The sequence below is a fragment of the Bactrocera oleae genome, chromosome 5 (genome assembly GCF_042242935.1).
Source record: "Bactrocera oleae isolate idBacOlea1 chromosome 5, idBacOlea1, whole genome shotgun sequence".
NCBI lineage: Eukaryota > Metazoa > Arthropoda > Insecta > Diptera > Tephritidae > Bactrocera > Bactrocera oleae.
The window spans coordinates 6,977,945-6,995,150 of NC_091539.1; the positions used below are offsets into that span (position 1 = coordinate 6,977,945).

The 17,206-nt window shown below is 33.0% G+C and overlaps 3 protein-coding genes across 7 annotated transcripts in view; 1 reads left to right on the forward strand and 2 right to left on the reverse strand.

Moving 5' to 3' along the window:
• Ork1 (open rectifier K[+] channel 1) overlaps positions 1-1,600 on the reverse strand; it is a 34,554-nt gene extending 32,954 nt beyond the window's left edge. Inside the window, exon 1 of one of the 2 annotated variants that reach the window (XM_036376952.2) lies at positions 1,344-1,600. In XM_036376952.2, coding sequence (XP_036232845.2) covers positions 1,344-1,455 — 112 coding nt within the window. In that variant the 5' untranslated portion in view covers positions 1,456-1,600. Of the gene's footprint in view, positions 1-1,335 lie in introns of both variants that reach the window. The other variant, XM_036376953.2, reaches the window with a different exon arrangement.
• A 986-nt stretch (positions 1,601-2,586) lies between these two features.
• On the forward strand, positions 2,587-16,102 carry LOC106615090 (putative ATP-dependent RNA helicase DHX57). Of its 2 annotated transcripts, none has more exons than XM_070110379.1 (9): positions 2,587-2,963; positions 10,642-10,718; positions 10,781-11,562; positions 11,621-12,174; positions 12,236-12,962; positions 13,980-14,184; positions 14,247-15,003; positions 15,061-15,259; positions 15,328-16,102. In XM_070110379.1, the coding sequence occupies exons 2-9, from the start codon at positions 10,660-10,662 to the stop codon at positions 15,891-15,893; spliced, it is 3,849 nt and encodes a 1,282-aa protein (XP_069966480.1). In that variant the 5' UTR covers positions 2,587-2,963; positions 10,642-10,659; the 3' UTR covers positions 15,894-16,102. The 2 variants fall into 2 exon arrangements, with proteins under 2 accessions (XP_069966480.1, XP_069966479.1); XM_070110378.1 differs by lacking the exon at positions 2,587-2,963 and adding an exon at positions 10,494-10,573.
• Positions 4,960-10,163, reverse strand: sunn (sisters unbound). Of its 3 annotated transcripts, XM_014231141.3 has the most exons (15): positions 10,027-10,162; positions 9,559-9,964; positions 9,388-9,499; positions 9,210-9,333; positions 8,942-9,150; positions 8,695-8,878; positions 8,455-8,632; positions 7,870-8,027; positions 7,607-7,813; positions 7,367-7,541; positions 7,092-7,270; positions 6,681-6,971; positions 5,934-6,077; positions 5,349-5,569; positions 4,960-5,223 (listed from the first exon to the last, which is right to left on the reverse strand). In XM_014231141.3, exons 1-15 carry the CDS (start codon positions 10,066-10,068, stop codon positions 5,109-5,111), a joined length of 2,745 nt encoding a protein of 914 aa, XP_014086616.2. In that variant the 5' UTR covers positions 10,069-10,162; the 3' UTR covers positions 4,960-5,108. The 3 variants fall into 3 exon arrangements, with proteins under 3 accessions (XP_014086616.2, XP_036232851.2, XP_014086617.2); XM_036376958.2 differs by lacking the exon at positions 5,934-6,077 and having other exon boundaries at positions 10,027-10,163; XM_014231142.3 differs by lacking the exon at positions 10,027-10,162 and having other exon boundaries at positions 9,388-9,510; positions 9,559-9,640.
• Positions 16,103-17,206: the final 1,104 nt, after the last annotated feature.

Consider the following 17,206-nt stretch of genomic DNA (forward strand, 5'->3'; position numbering starts at 1 on the left):
ACACAGAGATGAATATATGTATGTGTGTATGTATATGCACGCAAATTGGTTTAGCGCGCAGTTGTATGTAGGGACAGACATTCAGAGCGCTGCTTAAAGCGCCTTTGAAGATTTCTAAAGCACAGCAGCAAATATCCGCGTAATTGAGCAAAGCTCGAGCGCAACGCGCATATTTTGTTGTAATATTTTTCAAGCTTTTATTATAATTTATTTTATTCTATTCACTAAATAAATCAAATTCGCTTTCGCAACACAATATGAGCGCACGTCGCTGACGTTCTACCACCCCCACCAGCCATACGCCGGCGCTTTGTTGTTGCACATCTATAGACAAATTAACAGGTAGTTGTTTACTTAGATTAGTAAACGACTGTGTGTGCGTGTGTGTGTGTGTGTGTTTGTGTGTGAGTAATCAGTGGTGACAAGCGCTGAATTTTTTGACATTTCTGCTGTCGTCTTCAATTTCAATTTTTAACTTTTATTTATTGCTTGCCATAAAATACGTTGTCAAACATATATACATACAAGTACATACATTTATGTTAGAAATAAAACGCTCCCCGAAAATTCGTTGGCCATATAAATACGCCTGTCGAATTCAGCGTTGCTTACGCACCCACACATACGCCGTCACAAACACAATTACAAAACAGCAAGCGAAGAGCGCTTTTCGCGATCGACTCGCATAGGTTTGTATGTATGCACATATGTATCGACACATCGCTTAGTTTGTCATACTAAAGCTAAATAAAATAAATACAGATTGTAAAAATAACATATTTTTGCAATGTATAGATAAATTTTAGCTAAGCAAGTAGTAAGTATCGTATGCATTTTTTTTTTGTTTTATTATAGTGTTCTCAAACGCAAATATTTTTAGACAGACAGTAATCGGAGCAGTTACGTACTCCTTACATTTTGCTACCTCACTAATGATGTGTAAATAGCGGTAACGCTTTCTAAAGCTTACTAAAAACCGGTAACTCGCTAGTGAGTTCGTTTCAAATGCAAAATTAACACTTATTATAGTGCAAACTTTGAGTTAAAAAATTTAAAAATTCAAAGCAGTTTTTGTTTAATCAGAAAGGAATAGACTTAAGACCTAGATTTTATATGTGCTTTGCTAGGCGAGCGTTTCGAATTAATTTACTAACTGATTTTTTTTACAATAGTTTTAGTAAACGCGTATAATGTGGCAGAGTGGCTGGCTTTGCCTCAGTTACATAATTAGATAGATTAAACCCAACCTTTATTCTTTTTCATTATTTTTATGTTTATTTCAAAGCATCTTATTTTAAATGTATCAATAACTAAGCCCAACTACGTCCTACTTACCTGTTTACCATTTTGTGCTGCTTCCAATAATTTCCGTTGTCGAATTTTTTCAATGTCATACTTCACAAAGGGCGTTCGCGTACAATTTCCTTGAATTTCCTGAACTTTTCTATAGCACATTTTGCATCCGTTTTTGCAACACAATTAACGTACTGATATTCACACTAAAACCATAACACGTTTTAAACATAAATATTTGTACATTTAATGGCTAGTTACAGGCAATTAAATCACTTCTATTAAATTTAGTTTGAACTGTTGGCAGACTGATATTGACGTTCGATTAACGGAAGTGCTTGTTGTGAAGTTTGTTTACTTGAGAATGTTACGCCGTTGCTTGTTGTAATAATGACGGCGCGGCTTTACGCAAAGTTTTAATGATGCTTGTTAGTAGCGTGTATTATAGTTTTTCTGACAAATACTTAAAATTGTTTGTATTAATAAATGTAAAACCGATTACTCCAATTTTTACACTCAATAGTTATACACTCAACAAACACGACGCTGGGAAGAGTGTACATATTGTATTTTTGTAAATAAGAGGAAATCCAAAAGTGTTGATTATGACAATAAATAATTTGTTGACGCTAAAATATACTACTTCAGATGGCAATGCAGCAAAAATGACAACAAAGCGAAAATAGATGAATTTAAGTTACACCAATACTCGTAAATTATTGTACAATCGTATATGTATACAAATACATAAGTATATGTATATTTATATGTAGTATGCGCACGCACATTCATGTAATAGCAAGCTGTAAGAGGTAGCGAATCTGCAAATAAGCAACACAAACAAACAGTAGCAATGAATTAAATGTATTATCACCTTAACGATGCGCCTGTTGCTGGCCGCAGAGGCTGCAGAGCATACAATGAGCTAACAGTTGGAGACTAACCGGCGCATTTTTAGTGCGATTTACGCAAAAATTAATATTTTTTAGTCATAAGTGAAAATGAGTAGAGACTCAGAAAATTTAATATTTAAATATTTGTGTGCTTGTGAAAGAGAAAAAAGTGTAAACACATAATAAAAATTTGTAATCAAAAAGCATAAATAAATAAATAAAAAATAAAACAAAGTAAATAAAAAATAAAATAGAATATTAAAAACTTTAAGTGAAAAAAAATATAATGAAAAATTTTAAGTTTATAAAAATAAAATTTAAGTTTAAAATATCAAAAAAATATATAAAAGAAATAAAATTTTAAATATAACAACTGAAATCAAAGTCCTTACTACTATAAATAATATACATAAACTTGAATTTTATGCATTTTCTTAGCATAAATCGAAAATTGTAGTCAACCCTTAGTCAAAAATAACAATATATACAAACATAATTTATTACCTTTACGTAAAGAATTTAAATACAAAAAAAGAAAGCAAAAGAAGATATGTATCATCACTTTCAACCAACTAACCGCGCCAATAAAATTGATAATTGACTTTAGATAAAATAAATACTTGAAGGCGCAGCTAAGGAGTTGGTTTTTTTACATACATACATATATTGAAATCTATGGGCAACAGATGGGCATACAGAGATATCACCATAAGCCGCTGGTCTTCAAGGGTGCCTGTGACGTACGCGTGTGCTATAGGAGTGCTAGACTAGCCCTTGGTATGATTATATGTTGATTATTGACATATTTTATTTGCATACATACCCAAAATTTGAATGTTCTGGAAAATTATCAAAATTGTCGAATTGTTATTTTTCTTTTAAGTGAAACACGATGTATCTCCACCTGTCAAAATTTCTAAATTTATTTGCACTAGATATATTTAAATTGATTTTAATGGATGACCGCCGATCAATCAGATAGCGTAAAAAATGTTATTCCAAGTACCTGTGTGTCTGCTTTAATTCCCCTCAAGAGCTAAAAATTAAGTACACACTTAAGGCCTAGATAGACAAGTGTAAATGACACATCAACAAGTGCCTAGGTATTCAAATTAATGCGTAATTTACATGTAAACTTCCGCCGACAAAGATTTTTATTACAGAGATTGCTATTAATTTATTATTACTATATTTTTAAAATGCGCGCTAAATGCAAAAAAGAAAGTGTCTTGTGATTTATGTGTTAGCTGTTGGCAGACTTTTTAAAATATTTTAAACGAAATCGAAGTGTGAAATTTTATGAATTCTGAACAGTGAAGTAGGCTTTATTTGAAAATTTAACGCTATATGGTAGTATTTAGTATTTAAATTAGACATAATTACTATTAGAATTCTTTTTTGTTTTCATTTAGATGAAATAAATTTAAATTTTAAAATTCAATAAAACTAAAATTTATTTATCGTTTAATCAATTTCACACTCTTACATAGTTATATAATTTATTTACAATATTTTATATACGATTTAATAATTAAACATTTAATTTTATTGTATTATATTAGTTTATTTTAAAATGTATTTTATATTAGTATTAAGTAATTGTTTTGCTTGTCACTTTTTATATTTATAACTGAAATGTATCTAAGCAAACTTGCACCTCTAAACATACCATAAACGCTAATCGAACTAAATCCTGTCACCATAAATACCGATTGTTTTTTAACAATCAATCAAAATAAAATAATAATATATAATTAGTATTTAATTGAATGTTTTTACTAATCAAAATATAAGTAATAATGTTAAATTTACATATTGCTATAACTAAAATCATAGATAAATCATATAAGCCTCTAAATTATTAAAGCTGTTGAATTTAACAGATTTCAATATTTAAATACATAAAATTACTAAATTTTAAACAACACATAAAAGTTGTAGTGCAGATACTGAAAACAAAAATATTTAATTATTTTGTGAATTTTTTGCCAAATCTCGCGCGCATTAATTATATATATATTTAACAAATTTTATCGAAAGCCCACTTAAACTAATATTAAAAATAGGTGGTTTTTTCAGAAACTTGCAACAAAAAAACACAACTCGCAAACAATTTACGACTCTTGGTTAGTTACATATGCGACTGCATTCATGCTTGTTAATAACTTAAGCAAACAGTCAATGAAATCTAAAATTGTTTAAGTAACTTTGCTTATATTTTTCGATGACCCGCATAATGCTTTTACTTATATACATATGCACATAAGTTAAAAATTAACAGGCAATATTAACAAACGGGCGATTTTTAAGATTGAGGTTTTTTAAGATTGAGGTTAATACACGAATGAAAACGTGGTGCGCAGGAAACATGGTGCGGTAATTCATTATAAAATATTGGCACAGAAGTAAAATTAGACGCATATATATGATGTATATGCAAATAAATGAGAACATTAGAAATAAATGTACAAATATTATTAATTAATCACTCAGTGATAAGCAATCACAAATTATTTGCTAGAAACCGATAGGTATATAATTATTTGTATGTATTTTTATAAATATAGTGCTTTAAAATATAATTTATGAAAATATGGCGTTTTTTCATTTCATAGGAAAAGTACAAATTCGCAACTTCCATTTTCATATTCACACATCCACGTACAGAAGTATATACCATATGTATGTGTATACAATAACTCATTGTTTACAAATATTGATAATGAAAAGGAAATCAGTTTAATTTATGAGAATAACTTATGAGAATAACTTAAAACTTAAAAGTAAATGACATACGCGTAAGTACATAAGTATATCGATGAATTTCTAGAATATATCGCCGCAGTGCATTTTTAGTTATTTGTCAACATAGGGATAATTTTATACTTTTGCGTGAAACTTTGTTGTGTGTGCAAGTTAAGCTCATATTCTTGCACGGCTTTCTGTGTTCGCGCTCAAAGCGCATAAATACGCCTTTAAACACATTTGTTCGGCATTATTTAACATGTGATTCTGCAAGGCTTTCGCTTGGTCTTGACTACAAAAACGAGTACAAAAGAAAAGACAAACAAAAAACGTTGGCACATATTATAATTTCGAATTAAAAAGCGTGCACAGGTATTTCTGCGGAAATACTTGTGTAAATTGTATGGCATTACTCACATATCGGGCAACACATTATCATTGTTAACATTCAAATTGTGTGTATAGAGATATAGATGTTTCAAAGCTGTCAAACGATTGCCGCCGGTGATGGGTGGTAGTTTTATTAGGGCTTGTTGTAGAAATTGCAAAACACGCAATACTACATTAACACAGATCAAAGTGGGCGTATTCTCTGCTGGAAGCTGATCAATGAAGGACTTTTGTGCACGAATAACGGACTAAAAACGAGAGTAAAACGATTGGGTCAGTGATGGCGTTGCTAAGCAAATATAGTGTCTTGAAGTTTCGCTAAAGAAATGTGATATTTTTTAGAAATTTTAGTTATCTAGCCTACAGCTTTTCAGATAAGTTTTGAGCTTATATGCTTGGGATTTCTTTTATTGTTTTGTATACGTATTTAACAGTTAATTGTCTTGCTAGAAAGTTTAGCATATTTATATTGTGATTATTTGAAGCAAATTTGAGGTTACGTTTTATCGTAATAGCGTGAGATGTGATATATATTATTTATTTTCAACTTACATATATTTAATTTTGTACTACCAAAAACCTAAAAGCATAGAATTTTTTTCTACGACTCACCTGTATAACGTCCATTGTGAACGGTGGCTTTTGATTGTACAAATTGTATACCAATACGGCAGAAATATGTGTAAATATTTTGAAATGGTATTTTGTTAAAGCTTTCATAAATGCAAATAATTCATCGGAAAACTTATGTGCAGTCTGTGTGGAAAAGAAATGGTTAAATGACAAAAAAAATAATGTTTCAATAAGTAAATGCAAAATTTAGAGATAATAAGTTATTTTTGTAGAAATTAAAATTTTTTAATTTGGCAAGATATCTTCACGAAAATTTGCATGGACTATTGTTGTTATTGTTGTTGTTGTAGCGGCAGAATTTCGCCGAGTTGGCAGTCCTTAGCCGGATAAAAATCCGGGTCCATTCCGGTTAGGTAGACCCGACTGTCATGGGAACGGCATGGATTATTGTTCAAGGCAACGCTACAATCTCCGAACAAATTGTGCAAATCGCACCCCTATAGCATTTATCTAGCATACAAACTGACGCATCAAATGTAAGTTCTTGTATTGACACTTTTTTATTTGTAAAGTTGAAATTGCGGATGAGATTTTTGAAAATTGAAAATTTTAGCGGTAAAATGTAAAACCAGATGCGATAAAGTTAAAATTTAAAAAGCTAAATTAAAAAAAAAAAATTTGGTCTTTATTGCATCTGTTTTTACATTTTACCGCTAAAATTTGTAACTTTCCAAAAGCTCATCCTCAATGTATGCAATATATTTAAAAGAGAATAATGTTACTCACCACACCATAGCGCAAGCATAACTTCCAAGCTGCTGGCGTTGGCAGTTCAATATCTTTCGTTGAGTGCAGCTTCGTGAATTTGTTAAACATACTTTGCTGAAAGCTCATTATATGCTTAGGATGCAATTCCGACTGCTCTTCGCTGACAACTTGTGTTCTTGGCTTACGCTGTAAACAACTATACAGCAATGTTTCAACCATGACATGATATGGTTGCAGCTTAAGTTGCAACTTGGGTATGTCAGAGGCTTCACGAAATGTGTAATACAAATTTGCAAGACAGAGAAAATACTATTGAACGAAAGAATATGTAAAATTAAAATAGATTTTGATTTAAAAATTTGATTTTTTTTAAATAAAATAGACTTTAATTTAAAAAAGTTATATTTTTAATATTTTTTTTATTATTACCGTTTTGACACGATACATTTGTGCATTAGTTGTTGACTCCGCTTTGCTTAAACAAGCAACTAAACAAGTTTCCAAGGCGTGTATTTCACGCACAAGCCACAATTTTGAAGACTTCGTGAAATCTTTGTTGCGTGATAATTGAATACAGCCACTCACCAGCAAATCAATGGCATAAACATCTAGTATTTATGAAAATTTTGTAGATGTAGAAAAATATTTTATTTAGAAAATTTAAAAAAAATACTTGATTTAAGTAGACAGCAATTGACACTTACCAATAAAAATTTCTTTAGCAGCAAACTTTTCTAATTGTTTAGTATCGAGCAAGCGCACATGCAGCGTTTTTAAAATATGTTCCAACTGATCAAATACATTATAGCCTAACTTCAATAAAACGCCGATTTTTTGTATTATATAGCAGTAGGCACTCACTTGCTGCGCACTTGGTGACTGTAGATATTTATATGTATATATATATTTCAAAGAAATTTTATAAAATTTGAAAAAATATGTACCTTTCCTGTATCAAGTGCTTGGAGCTTACGCTCTATGTCTACATATTGTGCATAAACGTGTAATCCGCATACATCTAATTTATAAAAATTTGTTGTCTTTTCAATGGAGCGTGCAAAATGTGCAAATGAAGCGTACAAATAGAGATAGTGCAACTTTGTATCACCTTTAAATGTCGATACGAAATGATCTTCATACTTAGGTAGTAACTGGAAGCAAAGTTATTTATAATACTATTTTTATTTTAGTATTAATGCCACTATACTTGTTTTAATTCAGCACAATTCTCACACAACAATTGCTGATCAGAAAAGCTATATAACTGCAGTAGTATGCCTTTCACGCATTGGCTATTTAATTCTTCGAATAATGATGGCAATGTTTTATAAACGAAAATAAATTCGTTTGTATATCGCTCACGACCTAAAACTCACAATAAACAAGAAAAAATACGTTAATTTCGATGTAATACCCTTCACAAATACAAAAGATTTCATTCAAAAACTGGATTTTGATCGGTTAGTTTGTATGGCAGCTATATGCTATAGTGGTCCGATATCGGCGTTTCCGACAAATGAGCAGCTTTTTTGGGTGATAAGGACGTGTGCAAAACTTCAGATCGATATCTCAAAAACTGAGAGATGAGTTCGCGTATATACAGACAGACAAACATACATGGCCAAATCGACTCAGTTTATCATACAGATCATTTATATATATTTTTTATGGGATCTCCGACATTTCTGGGTGTTACAAACTTCATGGCAAACTAAATATACCCTGTTCAGCGTATAAAAATTTAGTAATTATTAAAATTTTGGTAAATATATATCAAACGTTGTGCTTATACCTGGTTGTTCCAACATTTTTTTATACACCACAACTATAAATTGTGCAACAAAATAATGCATGACAATTGGCACGTTCTCAGCATCTTTCAGCAAGTTAAAATATATTTCTATTGACTGCATATAGGGAAAATATGACCATAAAGCATTAACATAAGTAGTCATCAACTCAATATTTGTCTGAAAAAATTAAAGTTATATTTAAATCAATAACTGTTACGTGTATTATAAGTACTCAGCACCGTTTCTTCCAAATAAAACTCCAGTACATGCTTTAGTATATGGTCATCATCGCATGCCTTGGCACGTGCCATTTTAATGTACAATTCCGCAGCAGTTAATGAAATATTTTCATCTTTATGCAATGCAAGCCCAAGTATTGCCTCCAGAAACGTTTTCGAGAAACATTCCAAATCAATTAACTGTCTACAATGAGTTTTCTATTAATAAATGCTTTTTCGTACAACAAAAACTTCAAGAATTTCTTACGGCTGCAATTTCTGCAAAAAATTGAGTGTGGCCATTAGCAAGCCTTTTGTCTTTTCCAATTTTAGAAATGTGTAGTAAATCTCCTGCATATCCTTTTCAATAAGAAAGCGTACAAGCTGACGGTGGTTGCTTACATCTTGCTGTATTGAAAGATTGTCCAGCATACGTATGAGGCTTTTGAAAATACCACAATGTGTGGCTTTGTGTTGCTACGTGAAGATGTTGCAGATTTTTATTATTGAAAATATGGATACTACGGCTATATTACCCCCACTCTAAAAACAAGGCGATAGAATTTAAATGCATCTTCATTAAAGGCATTCGATGTTGCAAAGTAATTTTCTACAATTTTACTTAAACCTTCAGCTATGTATGAATGACATTCCTCAAAGCTGTAAAAATTAAAATGCGAAATCTTAAATTATAAACTACATTACAAAACATACAATAAACCATGTAACGCGCTGTTCAGCAGGTATTTAGAAATTGTGTCTACACCGCAAAAGTCCACACTACATTTTGTTTTAATTTTGTGCACACCAAGAAAGAGCATGTAATCTGTAAAAATACTGAATTTGAAATGTATGCCGAAAATTACTTATTTTATGTATGTATACTAATGCGCGCAATTGGCTCTACGAGAAACTTCACTTGCATATCGGCATCTTGTTTCTGCAAATCTATGCAACAATTACACCAAACACCCAGCAATTCGCAGTATAGTAGAAGTGCCTTGGATTCCGAGGCAGTTGCTTGTACCTTGCGCACTGCTTTACTTAGTTGAGTAAGAAAACGCTCAAAATTGTTGAAGAACATGGCATCACGATGAAAAATGTAGCAACGGCAACCAGCTGCCTCCCAATCGAAATCTTTTCCCTTTTCCAAATCTTGTGCAGTAAACTGGGTGTGCATGCCAATCGCTTTGAACAATTCATTAATAAAATCTGCTGACGTCTCTAGGCAAAGCTCCTCTTGAGGCCCGGATCGAAACAGGAACTGGTTAATACATCGCGCTGCCACCACCTGCCGAATACATATTCACAATATAGTCCACATATATGTTTATTTATAAAGCAGAAGCTTACATCTGGTGTAGTACCACATTTAAGAGCAGCCACAAAATTCATATTTAAATCACTAAACAATCAAAAATATTAATTTCTGATAAGACGGGAATAACAATCAAGGTGACAGAAGAACCGTTAGCATTTGTAAAGAAACACAGAGTTGCAAAAAGCGTGAAAGCTGCAAACGGCTTAAATCGATAGGTTGCCATTAAACAATCGATAAGTGTTTTAAGTAATTGAGATACTTAAATTAACAAATACCTTATTATAATAATTGCATTTTATTTTTAAAATTATTAAATTTCATCTCAATTATAATATGTTTAGCGTTTTTCGTTTTCGTATTAGTTTCGTGTAACATCATACAACTGACTTTATAATCATTTCCGGTGTGTTCTTCCTCTTCCTCGTGTTTGAAAAAAAAAATATTTATCGCATACGGCAGCGCTATAAACAGCAAGACCAGCTGATCATTGCTGACACGTTTATTGCATATCTGCTGGTTGTTGCTTTTTTTCTACAAACTTTCAACTTATTTATAATTTTGGTGACTTCGCCAGTAGATGTAATAATAGCTAAATTGTAAATAAATATAGTGAAATTAATTATTGATACCAATCAATATATACATAGTTGTTATTGGCCAACACCATGGAACCTGAGCAAGACGAAAACTGGTACCTCCGCCCACTCTGCGACCCGCGAACAACGTGAGTGCATTATTAATATTTTTTCATCCTTAAGTGTATAACTTTATTATTTTTCATTTAAGTAATGCTCCTATCAAAGTCGCACCTGCCAAAGTTGCTATCAAGACCGAGCTGCAAGAACTGCGTCTTTCGGAAGCTTCACAAAAAATGACAATGGAGACACTGCGGGCAATACATGGCCCCGATTTTCGTCTCAATGACGCATCAGTTTACGCCGATCGCGGTAGTCATATGAAAAAGGCTTACTGGGAAGATCGTGGCACATTAGTTGTACATAGTGTCACGAACTACTCAGCCGACAATCAAAAGGCAGAAACGCCAGAGGACCGTTTGCGGCGTTTCGCTTTGCTAAAGTTGGAAAATTATGGATTCGCGGCCTTGCATTGTGCGGAAGCTTTTGATCACTGCAATGGAGACACCGATGCTGCGTTATTGTTGCTTTACCGTAAATATATGCGTGTACTAGTTACACAAACGGATGACGAAGCTAACGAGTTCTTGAATAATGATATAAGCAAAGAAGATCTATTGGAAATGCGTAACGATGAAAAAGCAGCCTTAGAATCTATTTATGATACAGCTTTTGAAGAAAAGGAAAAAAATACGGTTTGGAGTTTGAAATTCAAAATAGACCATTTACTAGTACACAGTCCGTCAGAGCGACGAAAACGTACTGGTATACCCAACCCAGCAGCAAAACAAAAAGTTAAACAAACAGTCATTGGAAAAGCGCGTTGTCGTAATTTTGAACGCGATGGCACATGTCGGTTCGGCAACAAGTGCCGCTTTGCCCACATAGCGCCTGCTGTGGAAGTAGGAGAGGGACAGCGGAAAAAGCACGATGGTAGAAATAAGTGATTTGTTTAACACGGATGTTTTAAAAATTTTTGCCGCAATTTCAGATTTCCTCGATGGTAATGAAGAATACAACTGGTTTTTTCTGGAAATACGATTTCCACCCGATACCAAATATCCGTATGAAGCGCCATTTATCTACCTCAAAACAACATGCCACGATCTACCGCGTGATATATTGCTGCTTGTAGCGCGTCGTTTACATTGTGAGGCACGCAGCATTTGCGCTGACGGTATGGGTTGTGTTTATAGCATTTGCGAAGCTATACAAAGCGAAGAGGCCTACTCACAGCTGCCAAAAGTCGATGCCTATCCATTTCCTTCAGATGCCAAATCACTTTTCGCCAATGATGGCGATGTCGAAACCACAACAAATGGCGGCCTGCCCGAAGTACTGCCAACACACTACGAACGTGGTCAGACGTCACATGCCGAACAACAGCGTTCCACCAAACAAACCGAAAATGAAGATCGTGTGCTGCTGCGAAAATTTCTACAACGACAGGAAGATGAAAGATACCGCAAAATGATGTTAGGACGTCGTAATTTGCCAGCTTTCGAGAAAATGCTTGAAATATTGGATTTAATAGAGAAATCGCAGGTATTTTCATATGCTGATAAAAAAACAAACATAATTGTTAAAAAGCAAATTATACCTTTAGGTCATTGTGATATCAGGCGAGACCGGCTGTGGCAAGTCCACACAAATACCGCAATTCATACTCGACAATTGGCTATTTCAAGCATCCAAACTTAAAGATTCTAATAAAATACCACACGTCGAAGTAGTGTGCACGCAACCACGACGCTTGTCAGCGATAGGTGTGGCTGAGCGTGTTGCCGATGAGCGCACCGAACGTGTGGGTCAAACGGTGGGCTACCAAATACGTCTAGAAAATAAAATTTCATCTACCACACGTTTAACCTTCTGCACCACCGGTATACTCTTGCGACGACTCACTGCCGATCCGCTGCTAAGTACCGTTTCGCATGTCATTGTCGACGAGGTGCACGAAAGAAGTGAAGAATCCGATTTTCTACTTATGATACTTAAAGACCTGCTCAAACAACGACCCGAACTTAAAGTGATACTCATGTCCGCCACTCTAAATGCCAAATTGTTTTCAGAATATTTTGGTGGTGCGCCAGTGTTGGATATACCTGGACGCACATTCCACGTCGAGCAATTATTTCTCGAAGATATTCTGGAAGTATGTGATTATGTAATGGAATGTGATTCACAATTTTGTCGTAAAATAACCAAAAAGGAAGAGGAAGAGCTAATGCGTGAATTAGAATACTCGGATGTAAAGTCGGAAGCGGCCGAGCCGGCCAGGAGCATAAAAGATGACAAGCTTACGTTGGCGCAAATGTATGGACGCTATAGTGGTGAGTGCTTTTTTGAAATTGCTTATCTATTTTTTTTTATTGTTTAAGCAGTTTTTCAACGCATTTATGTGCTTCTTTTAGCAATAATAGTTATTTATTTATATCTTCCAATTTGTCTACTCTGAAAGGAGTATATTAAGTTTGTAACACCCAGAAGGAAACTTAGGAGACCCTATAAAATTATATATGTATAACTGATCAGCGTAACGAGCTGAGTCAATTTAGACATATCCGTATGTCTGCATATACACGTACTAGTCGGTCAGTTTTTGTGATATCGACCTGAAGTTTTGCACACGTTCTTTTCTCTCCAAGCAACTCCTCATTTGTCGGAACCGCCTATATCGGACCACTATAGCTAATAGCTGCCATATAAATTTTTCCATCATAATCAAGTTCTAGTATGAAAAACTTTTTTATTTGATAAGTTATCTGCACTAAATTTGGCATGGGTTATTGTCCAAGGCAGCGCCACAATCTCCGATCATTGTTCAGATCGGACGACTATAGCATATAGCTGCCATATAAATTTTTCCATCAAGATCAAGTTCTAGTATGGAAAGCTTTTTTATTTGATAAGATATCTGCACCAAATTTGGCATGGGTTATTGTCTAAGGCAGCGCCACAATCTCCGCACAAATTGTTCAGATCGGACCCCTATAGCATATAGCTGCCATATAAATTATTCCATCAAGATCAAGTTCTAGTATAGAAAACTTTTTTATTTGATAAGTTATCTGCACTAAATTTTGCATGGGTTATTGTCTAAGGCAGCGCCACAATCTCCGCACAAATTGTTCAGATCGGACCACTATAGCATATAGCTGCCATACAAACTGATCGATCAAAATTAAAATAAATATGTTTTTATGCTATAATAATAATATATGCAACTGTGGAGGGTATTATAACTTGTGTGCAGCCAAAGTTACGTTTTTTTTCGTTTTCTTATTTATGTAGTGTTTTAAAATAATTTTTATGTGATAAAATTTTCTTATTGTTCACACAATACAAAGATTATTCGAAGAAAACTTGCAAAAGCATCTACCTCATGGAGCCGATGAAAATCAATCCCGAATTAGTGGAATCTGTGCTCAAATACATTGTGGAAGGGGAGCACAACTGGCCCAAAGAAGGCACAATATTGGTATTTCTACCAGGTCTACAAGAAATCCAAACCGTGCATGAAGCGCTCGGCGATAGCGCACTCTTTGGAAACAGGTTACTACAATTAATTAAATTTTTGTGTTGCATACGCTCATCATTTAGTCATTTCTCTGCAGAAACGGTAACTTTATCGTCATACCGCTACACTCATCACTCTCCAGTGAAGAACAAGCGTCCATTTTTCGACCAGCACCGAAAGGTAAACGAAAAATCGTGCTTAGCACTAATATTGCCGAGACTTCGCTCACCATCGACGACTGCGTGTTCGTTGTTGACTACGGTTTGATGAAAGAGAAGCGTTTCGATGCTAATCGTAACATGGAGTCACTGGAGTTAGTGTGGGTGTCACGCGCTAACGCACTGCAACGCAAAGGACGTGCCGGACGCGTCATGCCAGGCGTTTGTATACATCTCTATACGGGTCATCGTTTCCGCCACAATTTCCTAGCACAACCCGTGCCAGAAATACATCGTGTACCATTGGAACAGCTGGTGTTGCGCATAAAAACCTTACCTTGCTTCAGCGCCAAGAATACGCTGGAGGTGTTGGGGCGTACACTGGAACCGCCCACCGAAGAAAATATACTTTCGGCTGTGCGACGTTTACAGGATGTCGGTGCTTTAGATGAGACGCAAGACTTGACAGCGTTGGGTCACCATTTGTCAGCGTTGCCGGTCGATGTGCGTATCGGCAAACTCATGTTGTATGGCGCCATTTTCCAGTGTTTGGACAGCGTGCTGACAATAGCGGCGTGTTTGAGTCACAAATCGCCCTTTGTTAGTCCATTTAATAAACGCGCCGAAGCAGAGAAGCGCAAACGTGAATTTGCTATATGCAATAGCGACCACTTGACTATGTTATTGGCGTACAAGGTGAGTGTGTTGAAAATTGATTGCCGTTGTTTAACTTATCGCACATTTAACTTGCAGAAATGGTTGGAAGTGTCGCGCCGCAACTTCTACGCCAGTCGCAATTACGCCGATGAGCACTTTCTCTCACTGAAAACACTGGAAACCATTTCTGAGGTAAAATATCAATTCCTGGAATTGCTAGTCTCAATTGGTTTTGTGCCCATGAACATACCGCGCAAGCGCAAAAACGCCAGCGATAATATACTCGATTTAACTGGTAATATAATTTTCGTAGTAAATCAATAATATTTGATAAAAATTAATAAAATTACCTATATTGCACAGGTGCGGACCTGAACGTGAATGGTGACAATAATCGTTTGCTCATATCGTTGCTTTACGCCGCGCTCTATCCAAACATTGTCAAGGTGCTCACACCCGAACGCAGCTACATATCGACTGTCGGCGGTGCAATGGCCAAAATGCATGCGGCCAAAGATTTGCGCTTCAAAACACGTCAAGACGGCTTCGTCGCCATTCACCCATCGTCGGTGAACGCGATTGTGGGCAGCTTTCAATCGCCGTTCCTCATCTATCAGGAAAAAGTGAAAACATCGCGTATATTTATACGTGAGTGCTCTATGTTGCCGCTGGTGCCGTTGGTGTTATTCGCTGGTAGTGATTTTAAAATCGAATTGCATGGCGGCGATTTTGTATTTCTGCTAGAAGAGGATTGGATCATATTAAAGGCGCATACGCATGAAACGGCCGAGATGATACAGTGTTTGCGTTTGGAATTGTTAAAATTATTGGAGGAAAAGATCAGCGATCCGTGTTTGAATTTGCTAAATCACGAAAATGGTTTGAAGATCATTAAAACTATTGTGCATCTTATAACAAACAATAATTAAGTGGAAACATATGCATCTGTGAGTGTGTGTATGCTTTAGATAATGTGTGTGTGTGTGTGTGTGTGTGTGTGGCTGCGATTATATGTTGTAAACAAAATCGTGTGAAAACATTTTGTCTATAAGGTGTGTGATACAATATTGTAGTTTTGTAAAATCATCTTTTCAGTTTTGCATATTATTTTGAATGAAATAAAATTTAGACAAAGAAATGTAGTAATTTTATTTTTATTTTTCTAATATTTTTATTTTATTAGACAAAGAAATGAAAACATTTAATTTTAAAGTTTATAAAACATATTTTCTTCTCTATGGTTCTTTTTATAATTTAATTTATTTTATTTAATACTTTTTTTGGTTGTATTGTATTTGTTTAATTTTTTCTTTTTGTAATTTTTTTTTTAATAATTTTGTTTATTTTTTTTTTAATAATTTTGTTTATTTTTTTTTTAATAATTTTGTTTATTTTTTTTTTAATAATTTTGTTTATTTTTTTTTTAATAATTTTGTTTATTTTTTTTTTAATAATTTTGTTTATTTTTTATTTTATTTTTTAATAATTTTGTTTATTTTTTATTTTTTTTTTGTTAATAATTTTTTATTTTTTTTTATTTATTTTTGTTAATAATTTTTTATTTTTTTTTATTTATTTTTGTTAATAATTTTTTATTTTTTTTTAATAATTTTTTATTTTTTTTAAATAATTTTTTATTTTTTTTAATAATTTTTTTGTTTTATAAATTCGTTTATTTTTTAGTTATTTTCTATTTTTTATTTTTTTTTGCAATTTTTATTTTTTTTATATTTTATTTGATTACTTTTTTATGTATTGTTTTTAATATTTTTTTTTTCTTTTTTTTAATATTTTGTTTTTTTCATATTTTATGTTTTGTTTTATTTGGTTTTCTGTTTTTTATTTATTTATAAGAAACATTTCTTTTTATTTCTTAAATTGTTTTTTTTTTTTATTTATTTGTTTTCTTTTTTTTTATTTGTTTTTCTGTTTTTTTTTTTATTTGTTTTTCTGTTTTTTATTTGTTTTTATTTTCTTATTTTTATTTATTTGTTTTTTTATATAATTTTTCTTTTAATTTTTTTATTATAAATTTTTTTTAATTTTTATATTTTTTAAAATTTTTTTTTTTAATTTTTATTTTTTTTTTTAAATTTTTATATTTTTTTTTTAATTTTTATATTTTTTTTTTAATTTTTATATTTTTTTTTTAATTTTTATATACATATTTTTTTAAATTTATATATATATTTTTTTTTAATTTTTATATTAATTTTAGGCGGATTAGCGATTCAAAAAGCTG

Excerpts from the sequence above, each read along its gene's own strand:
- LOC106615090 (XM_070110379.1), top strand. The coding sequence starts at position 10,660 with ATGGAACCTGAGCAAGACGAAAACTGGTACCTCCGCCCACTCTGCGAC. Across the intron at positions 12,175-12,235 it reads ATTTAATAGAGAAATCGCAG|GTCATTGTGATATCAGGCGA; the intron begins GTATTTTCATAT and ends TTATACCTTTAG. Across the intron at positions 15,004-15,060 it reads CTATGTTATTGGCGTACAAG|AAATGGTTGGAAGTGTCGCG; the intron begins GTGAGTGTGTTG and ends TTTAACTTGCAG.
- sunn (XM_014231141.3), bottom strand. The coding sequence starts at position 10,068 with ATGAATTTTGTGGCTGCTCTTAAATGTGGTACTACACCAGAT. Across the intron at positions 6,078-6,680 it reads TATGCTTGCGCTATGGTGTG|ACTGCACATAAGTTTTCCGA; the intron begins GTGAGTAACATT and ends TTTTCCACACAG. Across the intron at positions 5,224-5,348 it reads GATAATGTGTTGCCCGATAT|TCAAGACCAAGCGAAAGCCT; the intron begins GTGAGTAATGCC and ends TCGTTTTTGTAG.